Source organism: Eubalaena glacialis, chromosome 10, assembly GCF_028564815.1.
Source record: "Eubalaena glacialis isolate mEubGla1 chromosome 10, mEubGla1.1.hap2.+ XY, whole genome shotgun sequence".
NCBI classification, from domain to species: Eukaryota; Metazoa; Chordata; class Mammalia; order Artiodactyla; family Balaenidae; genus Eubalaena; species Eubalaena glacialis.
The window spans coordinates 60,082,519-60,099,229 of NC_083725.1; the positions used below are offsets into that span (position 1 = coordinate 60,082,519).

General features: G+C 37.7%; 1 protein-coding gene across 1 annotated transcript in view; it reads right to left on the minus strand.

Annotated features, from left to right (window-relative positions):
- Positions 1-16,711, minus strand: part of ANKRD42 (ankyrin repeat domain 42) — a gene marked incomplete at its 5' end in the record, with an annotated part of 54,718 nt that overhangs the window by 24,826 nt on the left and 13,181 nt on the right. The window contains 3 exons of the mRNA XM_061203709.1: positions 8,490-8,690; positions 12,546-12,681; positions 13,529-13,648. Of these exons, the coding sequence (XP_061059692.1) occupies positions 8,490-8,690; positions 12,546-12,681; positions 13,529-13,648 (457 nt within the window). The remainder of the gene's footprint in view (positions 1-8,489; positions 8,691-12,545; positions 12,682-13,528; positions 13,649-16,711) is intronic.

Genomic DNA, 16,711 nt, shown 5'->3' on the forward strand with positions numbered 1-16,711 from the left:
TCATCCAACAGTACCAGTGTGCCATACAAATATCATTTTCTATGTGGGCAAAGTGTGAAAAAGGTAGGGAAGCACCTCTCTAAAGAACATCTTGTGCATGTAAACAAGGACACATACAAGAATATCCGTTACCACCTTGATTGTAATTCTGAAAACTGTAAACAATCTAAATGTCAAATTGGAGAATGGATAAACAGTGTTTTTTATTAAATGCAATACCACAAACAATTTAAAAGAATAAACTAGAATACATCTATCTGTCTAATAAACCTCAAAAATCATAACATTTTGTGAAAAAAGAAAGAGAGAAGGATACATTACTGTTTTATGCCATTTTTATAAAGTTTTAAAAGAAGTTTCAAATACTTCTAGTTGTCCACTAAAATCCCCTTCCTTCCACAATAACAAGAGTTGCACCTGAGCTGAGGCCTCTCAGCTGGGTACTGAATTATCCAGGCTTTCTTGCAGCTGGGTGTGGCCATGTGACTAAACTCTTGCCAATAGAATGTTAGCAAAAGTGATGACTGCAAATTAGACCTTGAAAATCCTAGCTTATACTCATTCTCTCCCCAGCTCCTGCTGGATTAGCAACAACTAGAGAGAGCTACTTAGGAAGAAAACAGGTCCCTGAATGACTACATAGAACAGATGCACTCTCCAACCAGGGCTATCATATAAAAGAAATAAACTTCTATATAATTTAAGCTGCTGAATTTTAGGATTTCTTATTAGATATAACAGTTTAGTCTCTTACTCTAAAAATACACAAAATGATACTGCATATTTTTGTGAGTACATATATACTAAATATAAAACCATAGAATGGAATTATAAATCCAAAATAATGGTTACCTCTGAGGAGGGAGAAAACGGAATGAATGGTATTAAGGAGAGAGAACCAGGAAGCTTCAAGTGTATCTTATCTATAATATTTTATTCTTAAATCTAGTGGTATAAAGAGTTCATTGAAGACCCTCAAGATGGCAGAGGAGTAAGACGTGGAGATCACCTTCCTCCCCACAAATACATCAAAAATACATCTACATGTGGAACAACTCCTACAGAACACCTACTGACCGCTGGCAGAAGACCTCAGACCTCCCAAAAGGCAAGAAACTCCCCACGTACCTGGGTAGGGCAAAAGAAAAAAGAAGAAACAGAGACAAAAGAATAGGGACAGGACCAGCACCAGTGGGAGGGAGCTGTGAAGGAGGAAAGGTTTCCACACACTAGGAAGGCCCTTCGCGGGCAGAGACTGCGGGTGGCGGAAGGGGGGAGCTTCGGGGCCACGGAGGAGAGCACAGCAACAGGGATGCGGAGGGCAAAGCAGAGAGACTCCTGCACAGAGGATCGGTGCCAACCAGCACTCATCAGCCCGAGAGGCTTGTCTGCTCACCCACCGGGATGGGCAGGGGTTGGGAGCTGAGGCTCAGGCTTCGGAGGTCAGATCCCAGGAAGAGGACTGGGGTTGGCAGCGTTAACATGGCCTGAAGGAGGCTAGTGCACCACAGCTAGCCGGGAGGGAGTCCGGGAAAAAGTCTGGAGCTGCCGAAAGGCAAGAGAATTTTTCTTGCCTCTTTGTATCCTGGTGCACAAGGAGAGGGGATTAACAGCGCTGCTTAAAGGAGCTCCAGAGACGGGCGCGAGCCACGGCTATCAGCGCGGACCCCAGAGACAGGCATGAGACGCTAAGGCTGTTGCTGCGCCACCAAGAAGCCTGTGTGCAAGCACAGGTCACTATCCACACCGCCCCTCCCAAGAGCCTGTGCAGCCCGCCATTGCCAGGGTCCTCTGATCCAGGGACAACTTCCCTGAGAGAACACACGGCGCGCCTCAGGCTGGAGCAAAGTCATGCCGGGCTCTGCTGCCGCAGGCTCGTCCCGCACTCCATACCCCTCCCTCCCCCGGCCTGAGTGAGCCAGAGCCCCCTAATCAGTGGCTCCTTTAACCCCCTCCTGTCTGGGTGGGGAACAGAGGCCCTCAGGTGACCTACACAGAGGCAGGGCCAAATCCAAAGCTGAACCCCAGGAGCTGTGTGAACAAAGAAGAGAAAGGGAAATCTCTCCCAGCAGCCTCAGGAGCAGCGGATTAAATCTCCACAATCAACTTGATGTACCCTGCATCTGTGGAATATCTGAATAAACAACGAATTATCCCAAAATTGAGGAGGTGGACTTTGGGAGCAACTGTAGACTTGGCGTTTGCTTTCTGCAACTAATTTCTTTCTGGTTTTATGTTTATCTTAGTTTAGTATTTAGAGCTTATTATTATTGTTAGATTTGTTTATTGATTTGGTTGCTCTCTTCTTTTTTTTAATATATATATATGTTATTTTTCCTTTTTCTCTCTTTGTGAGTGTGTATGTGTATGCTTCTTCATGTGATTTTGTCTGTATAGCTTTGCTTCTGCCATTTTTCCTAGGGTTCTGTCTGTCCGTTTTTTGTTTTTCTGTTTTTCTTTTTTTTTGTATAGTTTTTAGCACTTCTTATCACTGGTGGATTTGTTTTTTGGTTTGGTTGCTCTCTTCTTTCTTCCTTCCTTTCTTTTTTATTTATTTATTTTTATTTATTTATTTTTTATTATTAATAATATTTTATATTTTATTTTAATAAATTTATTTATTTATTTACTTCTCTTTCTTTCTTTCTTTTTCTCCCTTTTCTTCTGAGCTGTGTGGCTGACAGGGTCTTGGTGCTCCGGCCGGGTGTCAGGCCTGAGCCTCTGAGGTGGGAGAGCCGAGTTCAGGACACTGGTCCACCAGAGACCTCCCGGCCGCAAGTAATATCAAACAGCAAAAGCTCTCCCAGAGATCTCCATCTTAACGCTAAGACTCAGCTCCACTCAACAACCAGCAAGCTACAGTGGTGGACACCCTATGCCAAACAACTAGCAAGACAGGAACACAACCCCACCCATTAGCAGAGAGGCTGCCTAAAATCATAATAAGGTCACAGACACCCCAAAACACACCACCGGAAGCAGTCCTGCCCACTAGAAAGACAAGATCCAGTCCCACCCATCAGAACACAGGCACTAGTCCCCTCAACCAGGAAGCCTACACAACCCACTGAACCAACCTCACCCACTGGGGGCAGACTCCATAAACAACAGGAACTACGAACCTGCAGCCTGTGAAAAGGAGACCCCAAACACAGTAAGTTAAACAAAATGAGAAGACGGAGAAATATGCAGCGGATGAAGGAGCAAGGTAAAAACCCACCAGACCAAACAAATGAAGAGGAAATAGGCAGTCTACCTGAAAAAGAATTCAGAGTAATGACAGTAAAGATGATCCAAAATCTTGGAAATAGAATGGAGAAAAGACAAGAAACGTTTAACAAGGACCTAGAAGAACTAAAGAGCAAACAAACAATGATGAACAACACAATTAATGAAATTAAAAATTCTCTAGAAGGAATCAATAGCAGAATAACTGAGGCAGAAGAACGGGTAAGTGACCTGGAAGATAAAATAGTGGAAATAACTACTGCAGAGCGGAATAAAGAAGAAAGAATGAAAAGAATTGAGGACAGTCTCAGAGACCTCTGGGACAACATTAAATGCATCAACATTCGAATTATAGGCGTCCCAGAAGAAGAAGAGAAAAAGAAAGGGAGTGAGAAAATATTTGAGGAGATTATAGTTGAAAACTTCCCTAATATGGGAAAGGAAATAGTCAATGAAGTCCAGGAAGCACAGAGAGTCCCATACAGGATAAATCCAAGGAGAAACACACCAAGACACGTATCGCCAAGACACATATTAATCAAACTATCAAAAATTAAATACAAAGAAAAAATATTAAAAGCAGCAAGGGAAAAGCAACAAATAACATACAAGGGAAACCCCAGAAAGTTAACAGCTGATCTTTCAGCAGAAACTCTGCAAGCCAGAAGGGAGTGACAGGACATATTTGAAGTGATGAAAGGGAAAAATATCCAGCAAGGATCTCATTCAGATTCGACGGAGAAATTAAAACCTTTACAGACAAGCAAAAGCTAAGAGAATTCAGCACCACCAAACCAGCTTTACAACAAATGCTAAAGGAACTTCTCTAGGCAGGAAACACAAGAGAAGGAAAAGACTTACAATAACAAACCCAAAACAATTAAGAAAATGGTAACAGGAACATACATATTGATAACTACCATAAATGTAAATGGATTATATGCTCCAACCAAAAGACATAGACTGGCTGAATGGATACAAAAACAAGACCCATATATATGGTGTCTACAAGAGACCCACTTCAGACCGAGGGACACATACAGACTGAAAGTGAGGGGATGGAAAAAGATATTCTATGCAAATGGAAATCAAAAGAAACCTGGAGTAGCAACTCTCATATCAGACAAAATAGACTTTAAAATAAAGACTATTACAAGAGACAAAGAAGGACACTACATAATGATCAAGGGATCAATCCAAGAAGAAGATATAACAACTGTAAATATTTATGCACCCAACATAGGAGCACCTCAATACATAAGGCAAATGCTAAAAGCCATAAAAGGGGAAACTGACAGTAACACAATCATAATAGGGGACTTTAACACCCCACTTTCACCAATGGACAGATCATCCAAAATGAAAATAAATAAGGAAACACAAGCTTTAAATGATACATTAAACAAGATGGACTTAATTGATATTTATAGGACATTCCATCCAAAAATAACAGAATACACTTTCTTCTCAAGTGCTCATGCACACTGTCCAGGAATGATCATATCTTGGGTCACAAATCAAGCCTTGGTAAATTTAAGAAAATTGAAATTGTAACAAGTATCTTTTCCGACCACAATGCTACGAGACTAGATATCAATTACAGGAAAAAATATGTAAAAAATACAAACACCTGGAGGCTAAACAATACACTACTTAAAAACCAAGAGATCACTAAAGAAATCAAAGAGGAAATCAAAAAATACCTAGAAACAAATGACAATGAAAACACGAAGACCCAAAACCTATGGGATGTAGCAAAAGCAGTTGAAGAGGGAAGTTTATGCAATACAATTCTACCTCAAGAAACAAGAAACATCTCAAATAAACAACCTAACCTTACACCTAAAGCAATTAGAGAAAGAAGAAAAAAAAAACCCCAAAGTTAGCAGAAGGAAAGAAATCATAAAGATCAGATCAGAAATAAATGAAAAAGAAATGAAGGAAACAACAGAAAAGATCAATAAAACTAAAAGCTGGTTCTTTGAGAAGATAAAGAAAATTGATAAACCATTAGCCAGACTCATCAAGAAAAAAAGGGAGAAGACCCAAATCAATAGAATTAGAAATGTAAAAGAAGAAGTAACAACTGACACTGCAGAAATACAAAGAATCATGAGAGATTACTACAAACAACTACATGCCAATAAAATGGACAACCTGGAAGAAATGGACAAATTCTTAGAAAAGCACAACCTTCCGAGACTGAACCAGGAAGAAATAGAAAATATAAACAGACCAATCACAAGCACTAAAATCGAAACTGTGATAAAAAATCTTCCAACAAACAAAAGCCCAGGACCAGATGGCGTCACAGGAGAATTCTATCAAACATTTAGAGAATAGCTACCACCTATCCTTCTCAAACTCTTCCAAAATATACCAGAGGGAGGAACACTCCCAAACTCATTCAACGAGACCACCATCACCCTGATACCAAAACCAGAAAAAGATGTCACAAAGAAAGAAAACTACAGGCCAATATCACTGAGGAACATAGATGCAAAAATCCTCAACAAAATACTAGCCAACAGAATCCGACAGCACATTAAAAGGATCATACACCATGATCAAGTGGGGTTTATTCCAGGAATGCAAGGATTCTTCAATATATGCAAATCAGTCAATGTGATACACCATACTAACAAATTGAAGGATAAAAACCATATCATAGTCTCAACAGATGCAGAAAAAGCTTTCAACAAAATTCAACACCCATTTATGATAAAAACTCTCCAGAAAGTAGGCATAAAGGGAACCTACCGCAACATAATAAAGGCCATATATGACTAATCCACAGCCAACATCATTCTCAATGGTGAAAAACTGAAACCACTACCTCTAAGATCAGGAACAAGACAAGGTTGCCCACTCTCACCACTATTATTCAACATAGTTTTGGAAGTGTTAGCCACAGCAATCAGAGAAGAAAAAGAAATAAAAGGAATCCAAATCGGAAAAGAAGTAAAGCTGTCACTGTTTGCAGATGACACGATACTATACGTAGAGAATCCTAAAGATGCTACCAGAAAACTACTACAGCTAATCAATGAATTTGGTAAAGTAGCAGGATACAAAATTAAAGCACAGAAATCTCTTGCATTCCTATACACTAACGACAAAAAATCTGAAAGAGAAATTAAGGAAACACTCCCATTTACCACTACAACAAAAAGAATAAAATACCTAGGAATAAACCTACCTAAGGAGATAAAAGACCTGTATGCAGAAAACTATAAGACAATGATGAAAAAAATTAAAGATGATACAAACAGATGGAGAGATATACCATGTTCCTGGATTGGAAGAATCAACACTGTCAAATGACTATACTACCCAAAGCAATCTACAGATTCAATGCAATCCCTATCAAACTACCAATGGCATTTTTCACAGAACTAGAACAAAAAATTTCACAATTTGTATGGAAACACAAAAGACCCCGAATAGCCAAAGCAACCTTCAGAAAGAAAAATGGAGCTGAAGGAATCAGGCTCCCGGCCTTCAGACTATACTACAATGCTCCAGTAATCAAGACAGCATGGTACTGGCACAAAAAGAAAAGTATATATCAGTGGAACAGGATAGAAAGCCCAGAGATAAACCCACGCATATGTGGTCACCTTATCTTTGATAAAGGAGGCAAGAATATACAATGGAGAAAAGACAGCCTCTTCAATAAGTGGTGCTGGGAAAACTCCGACAGCTACATGCAAAAGAATGAAATTAGAACACTCCCTAACACCATACACAAAAATAAACTCAAAATGGATTAAAGACCTAAATATAAGGCCAGATACTATAAAACTCTTAGTGGAAAACATAGGCAGAATACTCTATGACGTAAATCACAGCAAGATCCTTTTTGACCCGCCTCCTAGAGAAGTGGAAATAAAAACAAAACTAAACAAATGGGACCTAATGCAACTTAAAAGCTTTTTCACAGCAAAGGAAACCCTAAACAAGACAAAAGACAACCCTCAGAATGGGAGAAAATATTTGCAAAGGAAGCAACTGACAAAGGATTAATCTCCAAAATTTACAAGCAGCTCATGCAGCTCAATGTCAAAAAAACAAACAACCCAATCCAAAAATGGGCAGAAGACCTAAATAGACATTTCCCTAAAGAAGATACACAGATTGCCAACGAACACATGAAAGGATGCTCAACATCACTAATCATCAGAGAAATGCAAATCAAAACTACAATGAGGTATCACCTCACACCAGTCAGAATGGGCATCATCAAAAAATCTACAAACAATAAATGCTGGAGAGGGTGTGGAGAAAAGGGAACCCTCTTGCACTGTTGGTAGGAATGTAAATTGGTACAGCCACTATGGAGAACAGTATGGAGGTTCCTTAAAAAACTAAAAATAGAACTACCATATGACCCAGTAATCCCACTACTGGGCATATACCCTGAGAAAACCATAATTCAAAAAGAGTCATGTACCACAATGTTCATTGCAGCTCTATTTACAATAGCCAGGACATGGAAGCAACCTAAGTGTCCATTGACAGATGAATGGATAAAGAAGATGTGGCACATATATACAATGGAATATTACTCAGCCATAAAAAGAAATGAAATTGAGTTATTTGTAGTGAGGTGGATGGACCTAGAGACTGTCATACAGAGTGAAGTAAGTCAGAAAGAGAAAAACAAATACCATATGCTAACACATATATATGGAATCTAAAAAAAAAAAAAAAAAAAAAAAAATGGTTCTGAAGAATCTAGGGGCAGGACAGGAATAAAGACGCAGACATAGAGAATGGCCTTGAGGACACGGGGAGGGGTAAGGGTAAGCTGGGACGAAGTGAGAGAGTGGCATGGCCATATATACACTACCAAATGTAAAACAGATAGCTAGTGGGAATCAGTCCCATAGCACAGGGAGATCAGTGCTTTGTGTCCACCTAGAGGGGTGGGATGGGGAGGGTGGGAGGGAGATGCAAAAGGGAGCGGATATGGAGATATATGTATAACTGATTCAATTTGTTATAATGCAGAAACTAACACACCATTGTAAAGCAATTATACTCCAATAAAGATGTTAAAAAAAAAGTGTTCATTATATTACATTAATCTCTCTATATTTCTGCTTAAAATATTTCATATAAAGAACAGAATCTGGATGAATGTGTAGACAATGATACATAACATATTTTAATACAACATTTGTCTTATAACTCCTTTCTTTTCCTTCTCCATTTATTCTACTTATTAAATGCTAAAACACTTCAGGTTTATTACTTACTTTCTTGATCTTTTGGATCATTTCCTTCATACTCAGCACCCTGGATAAACTGTAAAATGTTCTGCTTAAAGAACCTCTGGGCTAGGTCCAATACATTTTCTCCATTATCATTGAAGGCTTTCAAAGCTTGGGAGGCACTGCTCATTCTACTGAGTAGGAATTTAAAACAGTGAAGGTGGCCTTCCATGGCTGCTAAGTGAACTATAGGTGAGAGAAAAAATAATAATTTAATTTTAAATTGACAATAAAATATCTTGAAAAAAGAAACAACACATTAACTCTAATCCTCCTAGGGAGACAACTATCCCTATCCTATATATATATCCTATATAACAGGGATGCAAGAATAACAGACCATTTTTCCAGCTTACATGTCCTTACTCAGTCAGCCTTCTAGTCAAGCCACAGCAGTAGATTAAATGGTTGAATAGCTACACTTACTATGAATGTAGGGAGGCCAAGTGAGGGTCACCAAAGAGCAGGTCTCAGAAAATTTTCTTGGAAAGTGAAATCCCAACTGTGCAGCTTATAATTATATGAAAAAAAATGCCTTCTATGTAATATAGGTGCTAGATAGATAAATTTATCTTAATATTTTGGAAAAAAGTGGAAGAAATAAACCAAAATAGTCACTATGCAAATAGGGGTAATGTTATTTTTATCACTATGTATTTTGTCACTTTTTCATAAACATTATTCTTTTTATAAACAAGAAGACTAGATCAAAACTGCAGACTAAGCACACACACTATCTTACCATTTCTTCTCTTAAATTCTTGAAAATAATAGGAAAGATACTTTTTAAAGCCATAAAGGACAAGAAAAACAGACAAGAACACCACGAACAGACAAGAAATGTTAAGGAATCCCTGAAAGAAAATATCAATATAATGAATCAGACTGAGGGACAGCCATAACCCAAAAGCTGCAAAAAACAGGAATGGTTCTGGGGTATTACAAGCTTAGAGGCAATGATTACAAAGAACAAGAGAGCCTTTACACCTCTTGAGAAGTGACTATTTGGGAAAGACTCCAATTTGTATACAAATCTTGGCTCTGGAGAAGTAGGGCAGTGCCCAAGTGACCAGTAAAACTCAGGAGAATCAATTAAGTAACAATGTCCACAAGATAAGTAGTTGGCACATGCCACTGTACACTTTCTCAGCTGAACCTTCCACTAAAAAACTCCCCCTGAAAGTTCAGACTCCTCTAACTGCTTACTCATCATATACATGAAATTTGTCATAGGCATTTCGAACTTAACAGGTCAAAAACTGAACTCCTTACCCTTTTTGCATACATATTCCTTACACAGCTTTCCCCATCTCAGTTAATGGAAATGCTCTCCTTTCCATGAAGGTCAGGCCAAAAACCCTGGAGCCATCCTTGACTCCCATTTCTGTCACTCCCCACATCTAATCAATCAGCAAATCTTACTGGCTCTATCTGTAAAAGATACACAGAGCCCAATTACTTCTCACTATCTAGTCCAACCAAACAGTAACCTAAATTATTGCAACAAGCTCCTAACCGCTCATGCCCACACCCTCACTACAATCTGGTATTATAAACACAATAGCCAAAATGATGGTTTTAAACATAGATCATGTCACTCCCACACTCAAAATCCTTCAATGGCTCTTGTTACCTCTCTGACCTCATCATCTATTACCCCCTCACTTCTGTTCCAACCACACTGACTTGCTGTTACTCAAATAACGCAAGGCACAACCCTGCCTCAGGAGCTTTACACATTGCTGTTACATCTTCCTAAAATGTTCTTCCCCCAGGATATCAAGACTTGCTCCCTCAACTCCAAGTCTTCACCCAACTGTCACCTCTTCAGTGAAGGCTTCCCTGACTACCCTATTTCAAACTTCATCCCCTGTAACACTCTATTCCCCTTTGCTATTTAATCCAAACACATATCCCTATTTAATATAATATATATTCTGTTCATTCATTTTTATTATTGTCTGGCTCCCCCCTCACCACACACAAAGGCAGAGATTTTTGTCTGTTTTATTTGCAGTGATATCCCCAGCCCCTAGGGACTGACACACAGATGCTTAATAAATTTTGAATTGTTTTTACGACAGAGGTCTGAATATAAGCAGTCTAGTCCTGAGGCCACATTCTTAACCTCTACCTTATACTATTAAAAAATATACTACACATGGTTATAAAATAATTATACATGTTCAAGGAAATAAAAGTTGAATTTTTTTTCAATGAGCAGGCAACAAGAGACTAACAAAGTGATCAGGCAAATTCAATAAAGAACTAAATAAAAGTGAAATTCCCCCCTACCTTGTATTACAGAAAAGTCAATTCCATGTGGAAATGTGAAAGTAAAATAATAAAATTCCTAGAAGATAATATAAAAGAGTGTCTTCATGAAATGAAGACTTTCTGAATCCTGTTAAAAAAAGTCTTTCCTTACTTTTTTTTAACAGGATTCAGAAAGTACTAACCATAAAGGAAGAGCTTATTAAACTGGACTACAGTAAAATGAAAACTTCTATTCATCAAAAGATATCTTAAAAGAATGAAAAGGCAAGACAATAGAATGGAAAAGATACTTAAATGGAAAAGATATTTGCAACACATGTAAGTGACAAAGAGCTTGTAGCTAGAATGTATAAAGAACCCCTACAATTCAATTAGAAAAAAAGAGGAACAACTCAATAAAAAAAAAATGCAGAAGCTTCAAACTGGTATTTCACAGAAGAAAATAACTAAACAGCCATTAATCATATGAAATGATGTTCTACATCTCTAGTCATCAGGGAAAATTCAAATTAAAACCACAATGAGATATTACTATACACTCAAAAGAATGACTAAAACAAAAAAAACTGATAGTGTCAAGTGCTGATGAGAAGGTGGAGTAACTGAAAGCCTTAAACACTGCTTGTGGATGTATAAATTGATAACAACCACTTTGGAAAGTCAAAAGAAGCCACACACAAAAGGACACCAGTGTATTATTTTATTCCATGGAGTTCAGAAAAAAAACAATACTAATTTTTATGTTGGAAGTCAAGGTAGTGATTAACTTTGGAAGTTGGCAGTAACTAGAAAGAGGACACGAAGGAGACTACCCTGTTTCTTGATTTAGCTGATGGTCACAGAGAAGTGTTCACTTGTGAAAATTTAGTGAGCTGTGCATTTGAATTGGGCGTTTTTCTGTATGTATGTTATACGTCAAATATAAAATTTTTTTTTAAAAGACTGAGAGTAAAATAGTTGCTTGCAGATACACAAAAATTGAGAGAGTTCATACCAACAAACCTTCACTAAATGAACACTAAAGGATGTTCTTCGGAAAGAAGCAAAATGATCCAAGATAGCAGTGTCAAGGGATGGAAGATGAGGGCAGGGAGGAAGGTCAGAGCCAAATTATGAAGGCCCAGCATGCCAAGCTAAGGAATCAGAGATCCACTGGGATCTAGGGAGTTTTTAATAAATCAAAGTGATTATTTTGCCTGGACTTCCCGTTCATTTGTTTGCTACTTAAGATTCCTTTAAGACATAGTTCAAGTATTGTTTCAGTAACCAATCTCACTGTGGTCTAACTCTCTTCTGAACTTCTACAGCACCTCTTAGAAGAAGACAGGGTACTTAGAGTATAGGTCTCAACTGGCTAGTTGACCACAGGCTAGACAACTGCAATTAGCAAATTAACTCAAATACACTAGTGTCCACTATCTGTACTATTACTTTTTTAAGTAGTCTGTGGGGAAGAGACATATGAAGTTAAAAAACAATAACACTAGACAGTAGATGAGGGAAACAGCTGGTGGGAAGAGTAAATCCAAGTTTAATTTTGGATATTTCTCTTTTGCTGATACGGTTCCAGAAAAAAAAATCAGTCACATGATGGGTACATAACATAGACATAATATAAGATAAAAAATGTTCATGTCTACATATTTACTACTTTAGTTTTGTTAGGAAATATTAGAATGACGACAGTTCAAATTTCTTAAACATGATCAAACATTGTTAAAGTTTACATTAATAGAAAAACAAAATATTTGCTTTTGCGAATACCTGGAAGGTTTCCATTGTAGTCCACATCTTCTATGTTACATCCCCATTTAATGAGAAGTTGCAAACAGCCAAGCCGCCCATGAAAAGCTGCATAATGCACAGGTTTCCACTCTCTCTTATCAGTCACGCTGGGATCCTAGAGGTAACATTCACAAGGACTCAGTTTTTTTATGTTTTGCAGGCGAAACACTAAGTCTAGCAGCTTAATTCTGCAAATGAGAATTGGAGGCTGTTCTTAAAACTATAAGGCAAACACTAAATATCATAGAAATATTTACTGCAACCATTGATTTGAACATATGAGCTAATAATATACAAATGAAATTATAAAGTCTTTTAAAAAAGAACTAGCCACATAAAAGTCGTTTCTAAAAAGGAACTTAACTAGTCATTTTACTGGTCACAAGTTCCTGACCAATAAAATGAAAGAGATGGATTCAAATGATCAAATCTTATCCTTGGGAGAATAACCAAAGAGTTAATGAAAAAATATTTAACTCTTATAAGAAGTTATTTTTTACAACCACTGGGTAATATTAAAAATAAATATCACAATAAATGAAATTTCTGGAGATATAAATCACTTTCTAAATTAGTGTATGAAATAAGAGTTGCAAAAGAAACAGGTAAACACACAGCAATTCAGAAAGATTTACAATGCCTGGTTAAGATGTGTCTGGAAGCTTCAGAATCTTCCCTGTTAAACTCTGAACTGACATGAAGAATCCATAGCCTCTGAAATATTTTGTGCCACTAAGCTGTTTTTTTTGTTGTTGTTGATGATTTATCTAAATTATTGCTCCCATGTTGAAAGATAGAAAAGCTAAAGAGAGAGATCAAATTACTTCCTCAAAGTCACATAAGGGATTTACAAAGTCAGGAAGAGATAACCAGACTACCAAATGTCAGTCCATATGATATGGACAGTATGGACTATAGTCCATATCATTATACATTCTCACTTATTAACAGGAATCCCTCACCACTCCACTTCGGAGCATTATTTGTAAAGTGAAAGAATGTCCGTGTGTTGTAGCAAGGTGTAAAGGAGTGCATCCACGATCATCTTGAGCTGCCAGATTGGTTCCATTAATTATAAGAGCCTGAAAGTAGAGAAATAAGAATGAGTTTATATGAATATAGATGTTAAATCATAAATGCAGATGCAGATTATTTAAAGGCAAGGAATTTGTTAACCTATAGCTAAGCTATTATGTAAGTTCTTACATGTGTGCTACACACAAAGTGTGAGAAATTCTTAGCTAGTCCTAAGAAAATGCTTGAGATCCTTTTTAACATTGCCTAGGAGACATGTATACCCGATTTCACATTCTGATTTGAGCATGTACATACAATTTATAAAACAAACTTTTCATGAGCACAGATTAACAACCACTAACTTAAATAATTTAATGCTAAGCTAATAAAATTGAAATTTAAAATTCCTCTATTTCAAAAGCAGAATCTTTTATTAACTGGGTTTTGAATACAATAAAAGGATTTCATTATTAAAGTAACCAGTTCTAAGCTCCAAATCAAACTTCTAACGGCATCTGAGGAGATTCCATCTGAATTTACCATTGGCCCAGTTTCTGTATATGGGTTATATCATATACACAACACACCCCTTTATACAATATACAGAGTAACTGGTTTAAAAAATTATTAGCAAATATTTTTCAGTTTTATCTCCCTCAGACTTTCTTTCCTTTTTAACCAGCCTATATTTACCAGCATCTCAGCAAAAGTTTACTTAGTCATAATTCCTACCAAGAGTTTTAGGAAGAACAGTATCCATGATTTTGCCTGACTCCCACTAACAAACTAGTCAATAATCATCACAAACCATATACTGAGTGCTTACTATGTCACTACAAAGAATATGAAGATATATCAACTTAGGGAATTAGGACACATGTAGAGACAAAGACAATCAACTATACAAAGCAGTCTTTGGTAAGTAACAACTACACAGTATAGTACCCCAAAGCATCACAAAAGCTCTAAGAATGAAGAGATCACTTTGGGGAACAGAAGGACAATCAAGGGAGAGGGAGTGGGTTAAACTAATGCTTAGAGGAAGGAAAGCATCAAGTAAAGCTTCATTTGACCCTGATATCCCCTTAAGTTACTATTGTATTTGCTCCTTCCTTTCACTGCCTACTTTTCAAATACCTCAATGCCTCAACTTCAAATCCACCTGCAAATTGGGTGCTGTCCCTATCACTGCATAGAAATATAGCCAACCTCCCCCTATAGAGAGTTCTCTAGTTCAGTGGCATTTCCTTAAGTGCTATTCCCCTTAGTTTTATTCTGTAAGTGATACTCTGCCTGACTTCAACTTCTTCCTTCACTTGCACAGCGCTAATGGGTCCTGGCTCTCTATCTCTCTTTCTCCTCTGAATTCCTTACTCATTTCGCTGCTTCCTCCCGTCCCTACTAGTAACATTCTTCAACATTCAATCCTCAGTACTCTGTACTCTTCTCTAAGCTTTATTACTCCTGAAATCTTTGTCACCAGTGCCCTTTCCAACTGCCCTGTCCTTCTGCACCCGAATGACCTATAGGCACCTTAAACTCAACATGGGCCAAAGTTGAACTCAACATCTTTCCTCCCAAACCTCCCCTGCCTTTCAGATGTCCCTATCTATAGTGCCATAATTATCTGTCATTCTGACTCAAAACCTTACAGTCTCACTACACTTTGCCAATGCCTGCTATGCAAGATGTTTTAAATAATTTTCTTTGTTTCCCACTGCCACCAACTAATCTCACCCTCTATGGTTAGTGATAATACCAAAAGTCTCTGATTATCTTGCTTCCAAACTCTCTCTTCATCCTACATAATCCTGGATACATCTTGCTAGAATAATTTCCTGAAATATTGTTTTCATTACCACATTTCCCTGTTAATGTCCATGTGCATGTGTGTGTATGTATGTGTATGTGTGTATATACATATATACACACACATATACATGTGTATAGTATACATATAAAATTCTCTTTCCTATACAAATGAATCTTTATTCTATTCCTAAGACATTTTACAAATCTGGCTTTATCTAAACTTAGTTCAGAACAAATCATCTACACTCAGTCAAACTCATATAATGGTATATTCCTTGAACACACCTCATTTTTCCAATTCAAAATTTCACATAGAATTATAGCATAGAGGTTAATGGGACAAAGTCTAGGTTCAAACCCTGGCTTTGTCACTAACTTAAGCAACGAACTTAACTCTCTGAATCTGTTTCCTAACCTACATGAAGGGAAACTCATAAGATTATTGTATTAAATGAAGTGATGCATGGGAGACGGTGATTGACACATAAAAAGTGTTCAGTAGGGCTTCCCTGGTGGCGCAGTGGTTGAGAATCTGCCTGCTAATGCAGGGGACACGGGTTCGAGCCCTGGTCTGGGAAGATCCCACATGGCGCGGAGCAACTAGGCCCGTGAGCCACAATTACTGAGCCTGCGCGTCTGGAGCTTGTGCTCCGCAACAAGAGAGGCCGCGATAGTGAGAGGCCCGCGCACCGCGATGAAGAGTGGCCCCCACTTGCCGCAACTGGAGAAAGCCCTCGCACAGAAACAAAGACCCAACACAGCCAAAAATAAATAAATAAATTAATTAATTAAAAAAAAAAAAAAGTGTTCAATAAATAAAAATCATTATTTTTATTTGCTCCTGACACCATCCCTACCTACAATGCTTCTTCACTACTTATCTTTTTAAAATCAACCCATTCTTTTAGAATTAGCTGAAATTTCATTTCCTCCATTTATGATTCCCCTATCTTCTCTTAAGTTCTACAGTTCTCATCTATACTTTTCATGAGAACCTTACTCAGAGACTGTGATTTGTACTGTTTTGTAACTCACTGAGTAAAGCTACTGTCATTCCCAATAGAATCTCAGGCTTCTTATAGGCAGGGACTGTTTGCTTACATGATTTTGTATTCCTCGAAGTTCCAGCCCATTTCATGACATTGATTAAGTCTATTTACTCTAATAAACTAGATCCTGCCACATATTTATGAATAACTCTGGCCAGGAAATACATTAAATGAGGAATTTTAGGCATGGCAAGCTATAAAGAAGATAATCTGGGCATGACTATGACATCCCTTAAAACAACCCAAACAGATAGCCAACTACTTTAG